Source organism: Leuresthes tenuis, unplaced genomic scaffold (genome assembly GCF_036924035.1).
Source record: "Leuresthes tenuis unplaced genomic scaffold, fLeuTen1.0.hap1 SCAF_6, whole genome shotgun sequence".
Classification (NCBI taxonomy): Eukaryota; Metazoa; Chordata; class Actinopteri; order Atheriniformes; family Atherinopsidae; genus Leuresthes; species Leuresthes tenuis.
Genome location: NW_027325360.1, coordinates 12,772,546 through 12,787,507, shown reverse-complemented (window position 1 = coordinate 12,787,507; position 14,962 = coordinate 12,772,546). Strand labels below are relative to the sequence as shown.

The following is a 14,962-nucleotide window of genomic DNA, read 5'->3' as shown; positions in this document are numbered from 1 at the left end:
GCTCATTTGATGTGAGGGAAATGATACAGCTTCACATGTTCCGGTTGGGTTTTGGAAAGAGGGTCACAGAGATTACATGAGAGTATTGCAAGAGAGTGGCTGTCGATACAGAAGTGCTGTCAGACAAGTTTGTGTGTGAAAATGAAAGCAATGTGTTCAGTAAGCTTATAGCAGAGGCATGCACATGCTATCTCTGTTTTACTGGCTGTTATTACAAGGGGGTTATAAGTCCAAGCATTTGCTAACAAAGCTTTGTAAGCAGTTTTGAAAATCTGCTTTTTTGCTGGACAGCCTCGTGTACATTTCCAGAACTATGACCCATTGACACCAAAAAAAGAAAAAAAAACTGTGGTTGAAAGCAACATATTCTGAAACAGCTCAAGTTCCTTCTCAGATTACACAACAAAAGGAGGTAATGTCTTAAAGGAAAAGAGAACCTTCACTGAGTGATGAAGACACTCGTCCATAAGTTGGCATCATTTTGTATGGTTGGAAAGTTTGGTAAGTTTTGTGAGTTTCTATAGGTTTTAAGGTAAATTATCTATACATTTCTTGTTCAAGTGTTTTTAAAACAGCTTAGCTCATGTAAATGAAACAAAGATTATCTGGATAAATTGAATAAATCAAGATCAGGTTTATATTAAAGGAGTCAATAACAATACTTCAGTGTGTGAGCCCCTCACTAAACTATAAGCTACACAAAGACACTTTAAATTCATTCATCTTATTTGTCTGAAAATTTGAAAGTGTGAAGAGTCTTTTAGAAGACCTTTTCATTATGTGAGAGGAATCTGAGCGCCCAAAGTTAAATGTCAGCCAAACTTGGTGCATTTTAGCTGATCTTTGGACCACATCTTGTGTTTATATGGTGGATGTTTTTAAAATGTTATTAAATACCTGCAATAAACTAAGAGTTGATGAAAGTCAACAGGGGCTCACACCTCTTACCTTTATGTTTTTTTTACCTGATTTAATGAGGTATCTTTGGTATTAAAATTGTTAATGAAGCAACTCTTTACACCACTTTCTGTTGGGGAGTTCATTAAAAATCAAATTCAATGAGATTTTCTGGTGTCTGTTTTACAATCAAAAGTTAAAACACAGAAAAATATGCAAACTAATCTGAATTAGGTTTATTGTGCAAAGCAATCCAGAGATTACTAATGCCATCTTGTTAAACTTTATTTCACAAAAATACAACTTAAACCCTGTTTTGTGTGTATGGTGCTTAATGACGAATAAAAAAAATTGTTTGGTGGGATTGTTTGAGAACCACTGCTCTTATTACAGGACAATGATGAGTTTGAGCTTGACATGATGACTGTCCCAGAGTTTGGGCTTCCTCACAGCACATGTGATCTCCAACAGTGTTACGCCTGGAACCTGTGGGCAAGTTTTGTCTTGCGAAAAGCAACAGTGAGCAATGTGACTTTAACAACATTTACAAAAAAAAAAACAGATCTGCAGCCAGTCTGTTGCTTGATTTTGGTTAAAAACTGAATACGGTAGTCATGAGGAGACAATAGGATGTAAGATAACTATATCCTTCTAGACTTAAAACTGTTGAATCTCAGATAATTTCCTAGATGATAAAGGCAGGAGTGGACGAGTTGGCTAATTCATTACTCAAACATAAAGCATGACTATGTAAGATTTAAAGACAAATAAACAATACATAATTGCTTCACTTACAAACTACTTTAATTTTTTATTTATCCTTTCAGTATCAGCTGATGAGAGACTGATGTAAATCAGCAAAGGCCTTCTAATTGGTCTTTGTATTCAGGTCAAACCAAAGAGTAAAGTATCAGATTGAGCCACCAGGTGTAGACAAATTTCCATAAATGGAATTCAGTCATTCATCTTTTGTGTTGCTGAGCTGCTGCAGTGTTAGTGGACTGAGCTATTTCCTTCTACAGAGCCATCCATTTTCTATACCTGCTTAATCCAACAGGGTTGTGGGCCTATCCCGGCGGTCATTGGGCGAGAGGCGGGGCACACCCTGGACAGGTCGTCAGTCCATCACAGGGCCACACAGAGACAAACAAGACAAACGACCACACACGCTCACACTCACTCCTAGGGACAATTTTATAGACACCAATTAACCTAACATGCATGTTTTTGGATGGTGGGAGGAAGCCAGAGTACCTGGAGAGAACCCATGCATATACGGGGAGAACATGCAAACTCAACCTTGTCCATCCTGACAACGTGCCCTTCTATAGATCATGTCACTAAAACAGTAGAGTTTGAGCAGGATTCAGTGATCGAAGTTAATAAATAAGTTATAATAAATTCAGGTTTAGTCTTCAGCTGCAACATTTCAAGATGACATGGGATCAGTTTGCTCCACCGCATTTTCTTTTTGTATCATTATTACAGCCATCATACACAACATTGGAACCACTGACACTGAATATCACTGTTCATCTAGTTGAAATGTTCTGCTGGGAAACCTTGGATCCTGACCTTCATGGTGATGTTCCTTAGACAGCCTACATTGTTACAAATCAAGAGCCCTTCTCCACCACTACAGTGCAGCCCGTCACACAGCGAAAACTAATTAGGAAGAGGTTAAGGAGAAAGAAAAAGAATGCAAAGGCAATGACCGGAGCATCTGATCAAACATCTGCAGGGTGTGTTGGAACAAGCCCGATCAAAGGAGGCCCCACTTTAAAACCCAAAGAATCCAAAAGATCCACCACCAGATGCCACAGGACATTCACAGGGGTCACATGCCCATGCCTCAATGGATCACTGCTGTTGGGTGACCACACAGCAAAAAAAAACAAAAAAACAGGCAGTTTAAAAGGGAAGGCTGACCGGTGTAGAAAAGAAATCACATTCATATCAAAAATATTCCCACAGCACAAATGCAGAATATTATTTGGTCCTTTCAGTCGCACATTAGTCCAAAGGAGGAGCTGTCTAAGAGCAAAGAGCTGGTGTCTCCATCTTCAAATGGGGAACACCATCGTCTCAGTCTTCCTCTGTACAGGAAACACAACATAAGAAGAGGAGATATTTACATAAACATTCAACATTTATACATCTGGGTATGAAAGGAAAAATGGACGAATTAAACAACCTAAATTTTTTTTATGGTTTTAGACTGTTTGTATCTTACAGCTTCATTTCACCGCCATTTTGTCCATTTTGTCCTGTACAAGTCACATGCAGAAGCTCAGATTTTTCCAAATACTTTAAAAGGCTTTATGTTCATAAACATCTTACCCTGGAGTCTATCTATTTCTTGACAAATATCTTTATACACAGCAGTCAGCACTTCTTCTTTTGGCTTCAGACCATCCAGAAAAACTGGGAAAACAGATTATATATGCAATAAACGTAATTTATTTGGCTATTCAACAAATAGTCCAGCTTCTGCAATGATAATATCAGTTTTATTGTATTTATTTGTAGCCAAGTTGATAAATGAAGCATACATTTATCTCATCAACAGTATCACCATTACTGTCATCCAACAACAATTCCACATACAGTATATACAGCATCTTTGACAGTTCTCTTACAGATTTCTGACGTGATGCTCCCCAACTCTTGGCGGTTTTTCAGGTACATTGGCCACACGTATCCATCGAAGTAGCCAGGCGGATCAGGAGGTGTGTACACCCTGGAACTGTCCATTAAACACAGCAACACAAAGGTAAAGTTTCCCATTGCAGCTGCTCGAACATAAAAATTGTTAGAAAATTAAACTTAGTATGTAAATAAGTAACCAAACTATGCACCTTCGTCTCCTCTTACAGACATCGTAAGGTATTTCCAAAGAATATCTTTTGTCAAATAGGTCATTCAGAGGTCTGTGAAGGAGAAACATGGAAAAACATATCATTAAGAGATTATCAGCAGTTTTCATACTAAAATTTAAATCTAAGACACGTTTATGATCAAAAACAAACTACAGATGAATGGGCTTCTTAGTGTGTCCATCGGTTGCCTGTTTAAACTGATTAGTTATTGCATCTTATTCATAGTTTTTATTAAGTTTAATCTTAAAAGAGTGTGTGGAATTTGTTGTTTATTCTATGTTGACCATATGCTCGATGCCGTATACTGATTGTACGCTTAACAACTACCAACAATCACTTAAATGTGAGCACAAAATCATACCAACAGAATTTTCTGTGGAAAGTTGCATAGGTTTTTATTAGCATCTCAGATTGAAAAAGAAAGAAAAGAAAGAAACTTTGGAACCAATTTTGATATTTTAGAGGCTGAACTTCAATGCATTAGTACACACGACACAAAACGCATCTATCAGCCCGTTCCCCCAAACTACTTAGTTAGCTTAAAGGTCTAAACAGCAAGAATACATATTTTCAACTGCGCCATTTACCTGTAGTTGAAAATGAGGAAACCCTCCACTATCAGAACGCACACCTTATCGGTGGATGAAGGCTGGGGGTTCAGGCCTCGCTGCCTCAGGAACGAATCAGGATCTGCTCGCCATGAGTCAACATCGCTCATCATCTTGTCCATGTGCAAAGCATCGAGCACTTCAACAGAACACAGTAAACATCATTTTTCTTTCGGGTTTCAGAGAACATTAAACATTACATTTTGTGGACTGTTTCTGCCCTGTAATGTACTAAATGTGTATTTGGCTTTTTAAAAAACAGGTCAAATAATATTACTGTGCAGGAAAGCCTTTTCTTTTTCTTTATAAAGGATGTTGGGCAGAAACGATTGATTCAAGACTAATTTTAATCAAAAATGAGTCTAAAACTTGCTTAAATCAAGTTGAAAAACAAATTCAGTGTTCTGACCATCATACTGCTTGAAACCATTGCTGTCCACTGGTACCACAGAATCATCCTGAAGAAAAAGACACCTATGATAATCCAAAACTCAAAACTGTCAAAACTCTTCTGTAATAGAAGTAAATTATAATAGAAAAGCAATCGGATGTAAAGAGGCCTTTCGGTCTACCTTAAAGTAGGAATCCTGCGCTATGACGCAGCTGTTGGGGATTTTCCGATGAAGACTCTTGGAAAGAGTCGATTTTCCTCCATTGGTCATACTGAAGTAAAAACAGTACACATCACTTATCAAGAAATCTTAAAGCTGCATAAAAAGACAACAGAAAAGGAAACTACAGAAACAGAGTTGGTTCAGATATCCATGGAATGTTTAAAATAGTTGCTTTTAAACTGTTTTCTGGATTTTATCAGATATTAACAATTATAGGCCAGTTTTCATTTTCAACCAGCCATTCTCTTTCACAATTTTTGACTTTGTTTGTCAGAGGTCTGGAGCGACCGTGACTTTTTCCTCTAAAGAGTAAACAAGTCTTATCGGCCTTTGTCGCCACATAGTTATCCCATGTTGCGTTGCTGAGTGCCCCTACTGCTCCCATTGCAAGCATTTTTGCCAGTAACGTGCAATTTAGCGCCATTAAACTAACACAAATTGAGTGCCTCCATGTGACCTGTTGGTTCCTCTGCCTGCATTTCTCAGCTACACAACAAACAAAAGGCATTTCAGAAAGAGGAGCGAGCTTGCCTGCTTATCTGGTGTCGGACAGGCTATCTGATGTCCGACAGGCTATCTGGAGCCCAAATGCATGGAGATCATCAAATTCAACTGATGTTTACAGCTTTCCAGATTTACAGACTTACTTACCCACCAACTCCAACAATCAGTGTCTTCATTTCAATTCGCTGCGAATGCTCACTGCAAAGTTGCTGATGTGTGCACGTGTTTCAAGCAAAAATAAAAATAATAATTAAAAAAAATCACCAGATCGCGTTTTACTTCGAAACAGGCATATTACTAATGGTTAGACATGCTCTGGACATACCCTGCTCTCTGTCATGTTTTTCCGCTGGGGGACGCTCGCGATTCGCTAAAATAAGTGCTACGTCACTATCGACATGCCCATTGAGAAAAAAAGGAAAAATTCATATTCACTGGAAGGCAGCGGAGACGTAACTAAATGCAGAGGTAAAAATAATGAGCAGTAACTTTAAACAGAGCTAAAATGATTGTATACTAGTTCCAATGTTCACGAATAAAAAAAAAAGTTGACACATCTCTAAAGGAAATTATGTTTAGCAATAACAAAGAAAGAAATTATAAATAGGGAATTGAAATATGACTATTTAAAAAATACGACATAATAAAGAATTCTTGGTGATCGTGTTAAGTAAATAGTTTTTTTAAAAATGTGATTCGATACAAATAAATAATAATAAAAAGAAAATAAACGAAAATGTAACAAAGTTATCTGTCATGTACCTATTTCTATATGGTGGAACGGTTAGAGGTGTTACACATGCGCACAACAACTTTTCCGCGTAAGCGAACTTCCTCGTTGGGAGTATTAGCTATTAACAGCCCCACGGTCCCGCGACGGTTCTGGTTGAAGCTTCACACCGCCCTTCTCCTCACTTTATCTTTGAGCCTCACAGATGTCGAAGCCCCCTCCCAAACCGGCCAAGCCAGGTAGGGCTGACGCTACGTTGTTCGTTGTTCAATTTTCGTCAGAACTTACAAACTTTTGGTGTATTGTTACGAGGACAGCGCACCTTTTTGGCGATGTAGGCTAATTGGGCTGTCGTTGAGCACTTCACAGGAACTATTGACGTCTGTCGTTTGCCTGCAAAACGTTTATAAACCGAAGGAAATAAAGGTCTTAAACTCTGATTCGTGGCCACATCCGTTCTTAATGCCTGTGTCAAGACGAAGATGGACGTGTTAAACGTGCTGTCTTACCTTTACAGCTGGTTTACCGGGACATTCAGTTTAGAGTTGCAGGCCTCTGTCACTTCCCTATTTCCATCATTCATGCAGCACACGAAGAGTGATGACATTCACTGCTACTTTAAGTGAATAGGTAATGATGGATTGGAGATGTCGCTATCATTTCCTAAATGAGCCATCTAGTCTGATAACCCTCCTCTAAATGCATAGAAAATGCGTAGAATAAATTTAGAAACACTGATTAATCCAGAGCACATGCTTTTTTAAGCACGTCGTTGGTTTTCATGCATGTACAGACAAGTTTCCAATATGTTTATGCTGCAGGAGTTTAAAAACAAATGCAGTAAACTAAGGACTTAGTTGTCAATTGATTAGATGTTTTATATGCAAAACAAACACACACACACACACACACTTCTGTCTTGTCTAGGTTATTGTGCACACTCTGAATTGAATTAGTTTGGGTCTGAAATGTGTTTTCTGCTGGAACGAAACAAACGATAAAGAGGGTGGCAGGAAAAAGGTATTTTATTGATATAAAGATTATTTCAGTTAAGCTTTGTAATAATTCTGCCACAGCTGTATATAGGCACGCAGACAAAAGTGTAACATTTGGGACTTTACAAGGAGTGTTGCATCGTATTGGGTTCAGGGAGATGCACATTGTGTGCTTCAAGATGTTTGCGGGTGTTGAGATAGAATTCAAAATAAAAACGGCTCAATCTTCACATATGAATTTGCAGTTCGAAGTCACACCGAGGACGAAGAACAACGCATCTTAACAGAAACGCATACACTTGCCTGCCTGCTGCTTCAAACGGTATCTTTCCTACTCCTCATGGTTATTAATGAGTTGCCTTCCTGACATATCACCTGATTGCGACAGATGGCTTGTTGGTATTCTTTGCAAAAGCTTTTAGTCGAATTTTGGCCAAGCTTCATCTAATGAGTTAATTAATTCAGTGATACATGAATGAAAAGGGTTAGAATTGCACATGGCGGATGTGCTGTGTCCACAGCAGACGACAGGCATGGAAAGAGCTGAAAATGGTGTCAATTCAGTCAGCCAGCTCTATTAAATGGTGAAAAACAATGTGGGGAAAACAACATCTTCTTTGTCTGTGATCAAAAAGCAAGTGAAGATGATTGTGGTGATTATGCAACCATGACAACAATCACCACAACTAATTGCGATCAGTAGAGGAATTATAAATCACGATAGGCCTACAGGCAGCTGAATGACTGAGGATTAACCACCTGCATTTCTTTATGCTGCATGTGGTGGGGCAGATTCCATATTTCGTCACTCATCTCGTTTATAAAGGATTGTTGTTCACTGCTCCCTTTGGCACACGTGTGTTGGGTTAAAAGTACAGTTTCTTTGTTAAAGATCAATTCAAAACATTTGGCATTACACATCACGCATGCTAGGACATCTGTAAATGGCCTCATACATCACCAGCATTGCATTCAGAATAAACGAGTCGAGCTGTGCAAGTTATTTCTGAGTTATTTTACAGCAAGCTTAAGATTCAGTGTCTCTGACCACGGATTTCCCCAATAAGAGACGTGTGCAATCTGTCTTTGAAAAGATTAGAAGCGTAGATGGTTATGTTGTTATGTGAAGGGCTTAACCGAAGAATAAAATAGCGACCGAGATCAGACATGTTTTTGGTTATGGCAGACCTGATATAAGCTGATGCAATGAAATAATACAAGTGGAAATAAATCATAAAACCACAAGCTTTTTTTGTTTTAGCCCCATATCTCATATCTTCAGCTTCTCCTCATACATGCCTGAGGGTTTGAAATGCAGTGAGAACAGGGTCTAGTCTGCACAGGCTCTTGAGTGTTTGAAGCTGCGTGACCAGGCCTGCAGAGGAGACATGTTTGCTGCGTTGAACAGAGCTGGTCTTGTGCAGCGGCTCAGCCCCTCTCATTCTGACACACTGAGGCTGTGTGTTAACAAAACAGAAAGTCGAGCAACGGCAGAAGGGAGTCACAACCGTTCAACTTTAGGCCAGTGAGGTAAATCATAGAGGAAACAGAAGAAGACTCTCAGCCACCCCATGTGACAAACATAAATGAATCAGTGTAAGCTTTTTATTTATGAATCGTCAGCATTTCTTTTACACGGTGAGCCCTTTCTTGCTTGTAAAGATAAGCAATTTTTGAATATTTTTTGGGGGTGTTTATGTAATATGAACAGTATTGATAAACATCACAGTTTCATAGTTGTTTCTTTACAAGATAAAACCACAAAGACGGCCTGCATAAAGGCATCGGATAACCATTAATAAAAATCACAGGATGAGGATGATTTGCGTGCAGTTTTAGAGCCTGTTGTTGACTGGGTGTGACCCAACTTTGAAAAGGAAGTCAGAATAAAGCAGTGAGGGATCTACAACGCAGATCCAGATCAGGAGGTGTTACCTTTTATATTACGGTAGTTCAGAGTCTGATTCAGTCCTGTCGAACAACAACAAAACTTGATGTTTTTGTGTAACCGGCCGGTTAATCTGTTTGGTAAACTTTGTATTTATAATGTAAATATACCACACAGCACACATCTTGCAACTGAAGGTTTTGTTTAGTTCAAGAAATAATCATCTCACTGCTAATATCTTAAAGCTTGTCAGTGCCTAACAGAGGATTCACTCCTGTGAGTTATCACACTGATGTGAGTGTTTTCCCACATTAAAGCTGCACGGTGGTCCTCTGCAGGAGTGAGACTAAACTGGATTGTTCTGTAGGACTGTGTGGCAGCACGTGTGGGCACTCCCCCCTCTTTGTGTATTTTCTGTTCACTGCTCCTCTTGCATGCACAAATGAATGCAAATGGTACACAGATGCTTCACCTAACTCACTACTCATGTGTTCTGTCTTTACTAGGCCAAGTCAAGGTGTTCAGAGCGTTGTTCACCTTCGACCCCAGAACAGTAAGAGATTTGCTTTGAACTATCCTGTGATTGCTGTTGACCATTCACTTATTCCTTTTTCTTATTTACACTCATTATCAACTCATGTTAAAGTTTTTCATTTGATTCATAATCTATGCTTTCTGTCACAGCTGTGTAGAGTGATTATATCCCATCTGTTCTGGACTGGTTTTAAGAGTCCTGCTGATTGTTGTACATTTTATTTTATACGGTATATTCCTTTCAATCTTAAATTAAACAATTAATCGCTTGACATTTTAGAAAGCAAACACTTTTAGATGTCTATGAAATAGGACAACAAAACACTATGTTAAGATATCATAATCATTTTAATTTGAGTTGGAGAAAAGGGAAGAATGTGGTTGAAATGTAAACAAATCAACAAAGGTGGAGCTTTATTGTAGTGTATTTTGCTTTACTTTTCTTTTTTCTTTTAGATGTCCCTTACTTTATCTTTCTGTACATTGTTTATATGTTCGAAATAAATTGAATTTAATTGAAAAAACATGTAACTGAAAAGTGTTGAGGTTAGTATACCCAAAAGAGCTGCATTTCCCAGAGTAAACGCTTCTTATGTCTGTTTTTCAGCCTGATGAGTTGTATTTTGAGGAGGGAGACATTTTATACATCTCTGACACGGTAAGTAAAACCTCAGATTTCACTGCTGCCTTCCTCTGTAAACCTCTGTTTGCTGCTGAATCTTTGAATCTGCAGTTCTTCTTCCTCTTTCTTTGTAACATTTCACTCTTTGCTTTTTGTGTCTCCCTTATATGGTATTGTTTATCCATGGTCCATTCTTTAGTCAGACGTTTCTGTTTGACTTTATTTCCTCATTCTATTAATTTACCCTTGATTTTGGGGGGGTAGAAAACAAATATTTCTGCATTACTGTTATTCTCAGAGTGACACTAATTGGTGGAAGGGGACATGTAGGGGAAGGACGGGACTAATTCCAAGTAACTATGGTGAGTAACAACATTCTCATATGCTGGGTTGGGGGAAAAAAATTATGAAATACATTAAGTGCCGCGGGATAAACGTTAAAGAATTGACTGATGCTTTTGATTTTTAGTGGCCGAGCAGGCTGAGTCGATTGATAATCCAATGCATGAAGCAGCCAAACGAGGTATGGCTATCCAAATATTTAAACATTCCCGTACATTTTATTTATTCATCTTTTTATTTCCCCTCTCTCCGAGATGGGTCTTTTCTGTATTTTGAAATGATAAAAGCTGACTTAACCTTATAATGTGACTTTTCTGTTCCTTTAATGTCTGATGCTCCATTTGATTTAATCTCAAACTTAATGTCAGTTGTGTGTTTGTGCACACGTTTGCATATTTAAACAGGCAATCTGAGCTGGCTGAGGGAATGTGTGGAGAACAAGGTTGGAATCAATGGGCTGGATAAGGCGGGAAACACTGCCCTCTACTGGGGATGCCATGGGGGACATAAAGGTAACAGTAAAGAGGCCACCAGCTGGCAGCAAGTAAATATGATTTCATGAATCTCAAATTGTGACACCGGAGCTGAACTGCTTTGCCTGAGAAGTGAGGTACTCAAAAACAGGAAGTTGGTCTTAGCCTTCCATTGTTCCTGTGCGGTTGTTATTAATATGTAACCTTAAATGTGCTTTTTTTTTTCTTTTTCTTTTTCTTTTTCTTTATCCGTCTCTGTATCAGATGTGGTGGAGTTGTTGCTAAGCCAGCCAAATGTGGAGCTCAACCAGCAGGTGAGACTTATGGGTGAAAAACCACTGGACTGCGGTACTTGACCAAGTGCCAGACGCATAATTGATGTGTATACACAAAAAAAAAAAAAAGCACAGGCCTCACACACTCTTCAGAACATGCCTTTCATAGAGCAACCAAATCCTGATGTGAGGGGGAAATGGTGGGAAAAATAGGTAATTTGAATAAAACAATTTCACAGGCCCTGATTTTGTTTTAGTTGCATAATACATTCTCAATCAATTGTGGAGCTATAAATAACCATAGATGTGTGTCACAGTCATGTGTAAAAGCTGTGAAAGACCTCATTGATGAGGCTTTGTATTGGCGGTGGCAGTTTTATTTATGTAGCACATTTTCTTATATGTAAACAAATTAGTTTGACAAGGTATGAGAAGATAAGCAACACATTGTTCATTCATGTACGCGGCCATAGACATAGATAGGGAGGTAGTCCTTTTTAAATTACACGGTATAGTCTCAGGGTGGGCCCTGCAGCACTAAGAATTTATGAGTTGAATACTCACAGCATTCTATTCCCCTCTCTGTTTCATTCATCTCTTTCCCCCCCGGCAGCTCGTAATATTATTTAACTGTATTTTGCACCACAGAAATGACTGTTACTGGGTGTAAAGACTGCTGGGGAGTCGCAGCACACATCGCGAGCTGCTGTGGTTGGAGCGGAGCGGCTAGTAGACAAAAGCGTTGTGAACTTTTCTGTGAATGCTGCTGAAAGGCTTCTCTTTGTATGAGTACTCTGTACGTCTGTGTAGAGCTGACACAGAAGTGAGGAGATGTGTGCTTTTTCAGACTTAACCCACCCTGTAACTTAAATTTCAGTGAAAATGCAGAAGACCAAAGGCTGAAATAAAAAATGTAGTTCTTTGAAAGAAGCCTTCGGGACTTTTAATGGCCAAGTGGTTTTATAGTCCAATTGCACATGAAGTGATTGAAATATAGGTCAGAGGACATGATAATAATAAGATATCTGTATTATGAGTCATCACAAATCATTATATAGCCAGTGGAACAGAGAATTTGAAGAGTTTTAGTTCAAGTTTTTTCAGCTGGTAAAATATAGGGTGCAAACTTATATCCAACAAAACTGTGTGCAGATACTGACAGCACTGGAGTGTGTGATGGTATTGGTATAGCAAAATGGACAAATGGAAAAACAAACTATTTCTGAAAGCTGAAGTTACAGGAACTAAACTCAGATTTGCTCTTCCAACTGAAAACAGTGTGCCTCTGACCGTTCTAACCAAATCATATATAAATAAATCTAACAAAGTACATTTAAATGCGACTAGTTAGAATCATGCTTAAGATTCAGTGTTTAGGTCTAGCTTGTCAAGGTGTCTATCAGTAATGATGATGTTTTGTTTGTAGAACAAACTTGGGGACACTCCGCTTCACGCTGCCGCCTGGAAGGGTTATTCTGACATTGTGGAAATGCTCCTTAACAAGAGTAAGTTTGTGGGTCATTATTTTTATTTTGATGTATGTTGAAACTGAACAAATAAAAGAGAGGAAGGAAGCTTTACTAAGGTTTATTAAATCCTAATATGAGAATATGATATAAACTGTTAGCATTTTGGTTGTTCTCAGATGCATCAAGTTGAATCTTGTCATTTTATTTATTTCTATTAATTTCTGTAGCCTTATTCAGTGTGAAAATGTTTGTTTCAGATGCGAGGACAGACGTCAGAAACAATGAGAATAAACTTGCTCTGGAGATGGCCACCAATGCCCAGTGTGCTTCGCTTCTCAAAAGGAAACAGGGAAGCAGTAAGTTCAGTAGGGAGTAGCCTCACAGCACTCGCATACAGTGCCAAAGAGATAAGAAACAAGGCTCACGGAATAGAGATGGTATGTTTGAGAAATCTTCAAATTCAGCTGAGCTTCTGCACAGAGCTGCCGTCTTTGCAAGATGACTTGCCAGAAGAAATGGCTGTTAAATGTGCGATTTACATTTCTATTCTCAGAATGCCTCGTGGAATGATTCATAATACACAGAACAATCATTGCAAAATCGTGGAGCTTGGCTACTGCTTGTTGACCGTTTCAGTCATTTTGTACGATCATGATGACATGCAGGTTTAAGCACTTAAGGTGAAGAGATGAGAGCGATGTTAAACTCAAGGATCCTTCACGATAGGTCGAGTTACTTTTTGACTTTGAATTGATTCGCTGTTGTAGAAAACCACACGGCTGCTTAGCTGCTGTGTGTTCATCACACCCGAAATGTTCGGCTCATGTCACAGGATATTTATTACAAACTACTTTAAAACTCCATGTACTGAAGAACAGATCCAATACTTATTTTATGTCGCAGAGATTTTGCAGAGGACATATTTTGCATTAACTGTTAATTTCTCTCGTTTCAGACTTGACCCGCACACACAGCAATGCTGAAGAGTATTTGGATGACGAGGACTCGGACTGAGCCAGCCCTGCTAACACATTGTCTGTCTTCCATCGGTTTTGTGAGGGTCGTGGGAACTTAAGAGTTTTATTGCTGGACTAAAATGGATTTATCTGTAACCGTAACTCCATTTTAGTTCGATCAGTTTTGTTGAAACGCTTCAGTTCTAGGCCCTCTGCATCTCGTCAGTGTGAATTTTAAAACACTGAATTAATCAGATTTACAGTTCTCCTGCTTTGCGAAGTGCTTTTCCACGTGTAGGGAATTTGTCACGGAGAGCATCAAGAGCACACTTGTACAGTAAAAGGGACCAGAGCTCTTAAGAGAGACATTCCACACATGCGGATTACATTTAACCTAATAAGATGAGAATTAAAGTGCCTGTGCAGATTAGGCGATTGATATGGTCTGCGTTAAGTTTTCAAGCTGCACTTCAATCACCAAGCTACAATCCTGACCAAATGAAACTGGAAACACATCATCTCTTGCAGCTCTATCACACCTGTGTCTATTGGGGAGGCAATGAAAGGTGTTTTTTTTGTTTTTTTTACTGTAACGTTCCCCCTTTAAATGGGATTTGAAGGTGAAATGTATTCCTGTGTTACATTCTTAAAACTGAAATTAAAGGTGTCACTTATGGATATTTGGGCTTAATGTGGTAAATTGTTTGTAATAAGTCTTGCATGATGGGGATCTCTTGTAACGCACCTGTTACTTCTTGTATTTTCGGTCTGTTGCAACATTTCCACTGACATCCAAGACCTGCTTTCAGTTCACCAAAGAAATAATAAAACAAAAAAGGTGTAACTAAAGGACCCCATGATACAGGCTTTGAATTACTCTATATTCTCTTTTGCTTTTGATGGTTCAATTTCCATACTGGGAGCAAATTTCAGGTTTTATTGCTGATTACCAATAAACTTAAAATAAGTGCCTTAAATATTGTACAGCAGAGCATGAGACTTTGGTTGTGTATCACTGTGAGCATGCTTTGTCTTGAGGTTGTCAATTTCTTTATGGTTTTGCCTGTCTGCACTCTTCAGTCTGCAATAAAGACTTAAAAAAAAGCTATTAATGTGACATTGTAAATCAAATATGTCTGAGAAAAATATGACTGAAGCAACACTACCTACTAGCAT

The 14,962-nt window shown here is 38.7% G+C and overlaps 2 protein-coding genes across 4 annotated transcripts; one reads left to right on the top strand and one right to left on the bottom strand.

The window, feature by feature from the left end:
• Positions 1-1,683: 1,683 nt before the first annotated feature.
• On the bottom strand, positions 1,684-6,846 carry nmrk1 (nicotinamide riboside kinase 1). Of its 3 annotated transcripts, XM_072387677.1 has the most exons (9): positions 6,742-6,844; positions 5,650-5,711; positions 4,957-5,047; positions 4,794-4,842; positions 4,364-4,523; positions 3,756-3,827; positions 3,537-3,643; positions 3,238-3,321; positions 1,684-2,993 (listed from the first exon to the last, which is right to left on the bottom strand). In XM_072387677.1, exons 2-9 carry the CDS (start codon positions 5,676-5,678, stop codon positions 2,983-2,985), a joined length of 603 nt encoding a protein of 200 aa, XP_072243778.1. In that variant the 5' UTR covers positions 5,679-5,711; positions 6,742-6,844; the 3' UTR covers positions 1,684-2,982. The 3 variants fall into 3 exon arrangements, with proteins under 3 accessions (XP_072243778.1, XP_072243779.1, XP_072243777.1); XM_072387678.1 differs by lacking the exon at positions 5,650-5,711 and having other exon boundaries at positions 6,742-6,846; XM_072387676.1 differs by lacking the exon at positions 6,742-6,844 and having other exon boundaries at positions 5,650-5,806.
• Positions 6,315-14,586, top strand: ostf1 (osteoclast stimulating factor 1). Its single transcript, XM_072387675.1, has 10 exons — positions 6,315-6,471; positions 9,622-9,668; positions 10,257-10,307; positions 10,570-10,633; positions 10,741-10,794; positions 11,018-11,125; positions 11,351-11,400; positions 12,788-12,866; positions 13,088-13,186; positions 13,786-14,586. The coding sequence occupies exons 1-10, from the start codon at positions 6,438-6,440 to the stop codon at positions 13,842-13,844; spliced, it is 645 nt and encodes a 214-aa protein (XP_072243776.1). The 5' UTR covers positions 6,315-6,437; the 3' UTR covers positions 13,845-14,586.
• Positions 14,587-14,962: the final 376 nt, after the last annotated feature.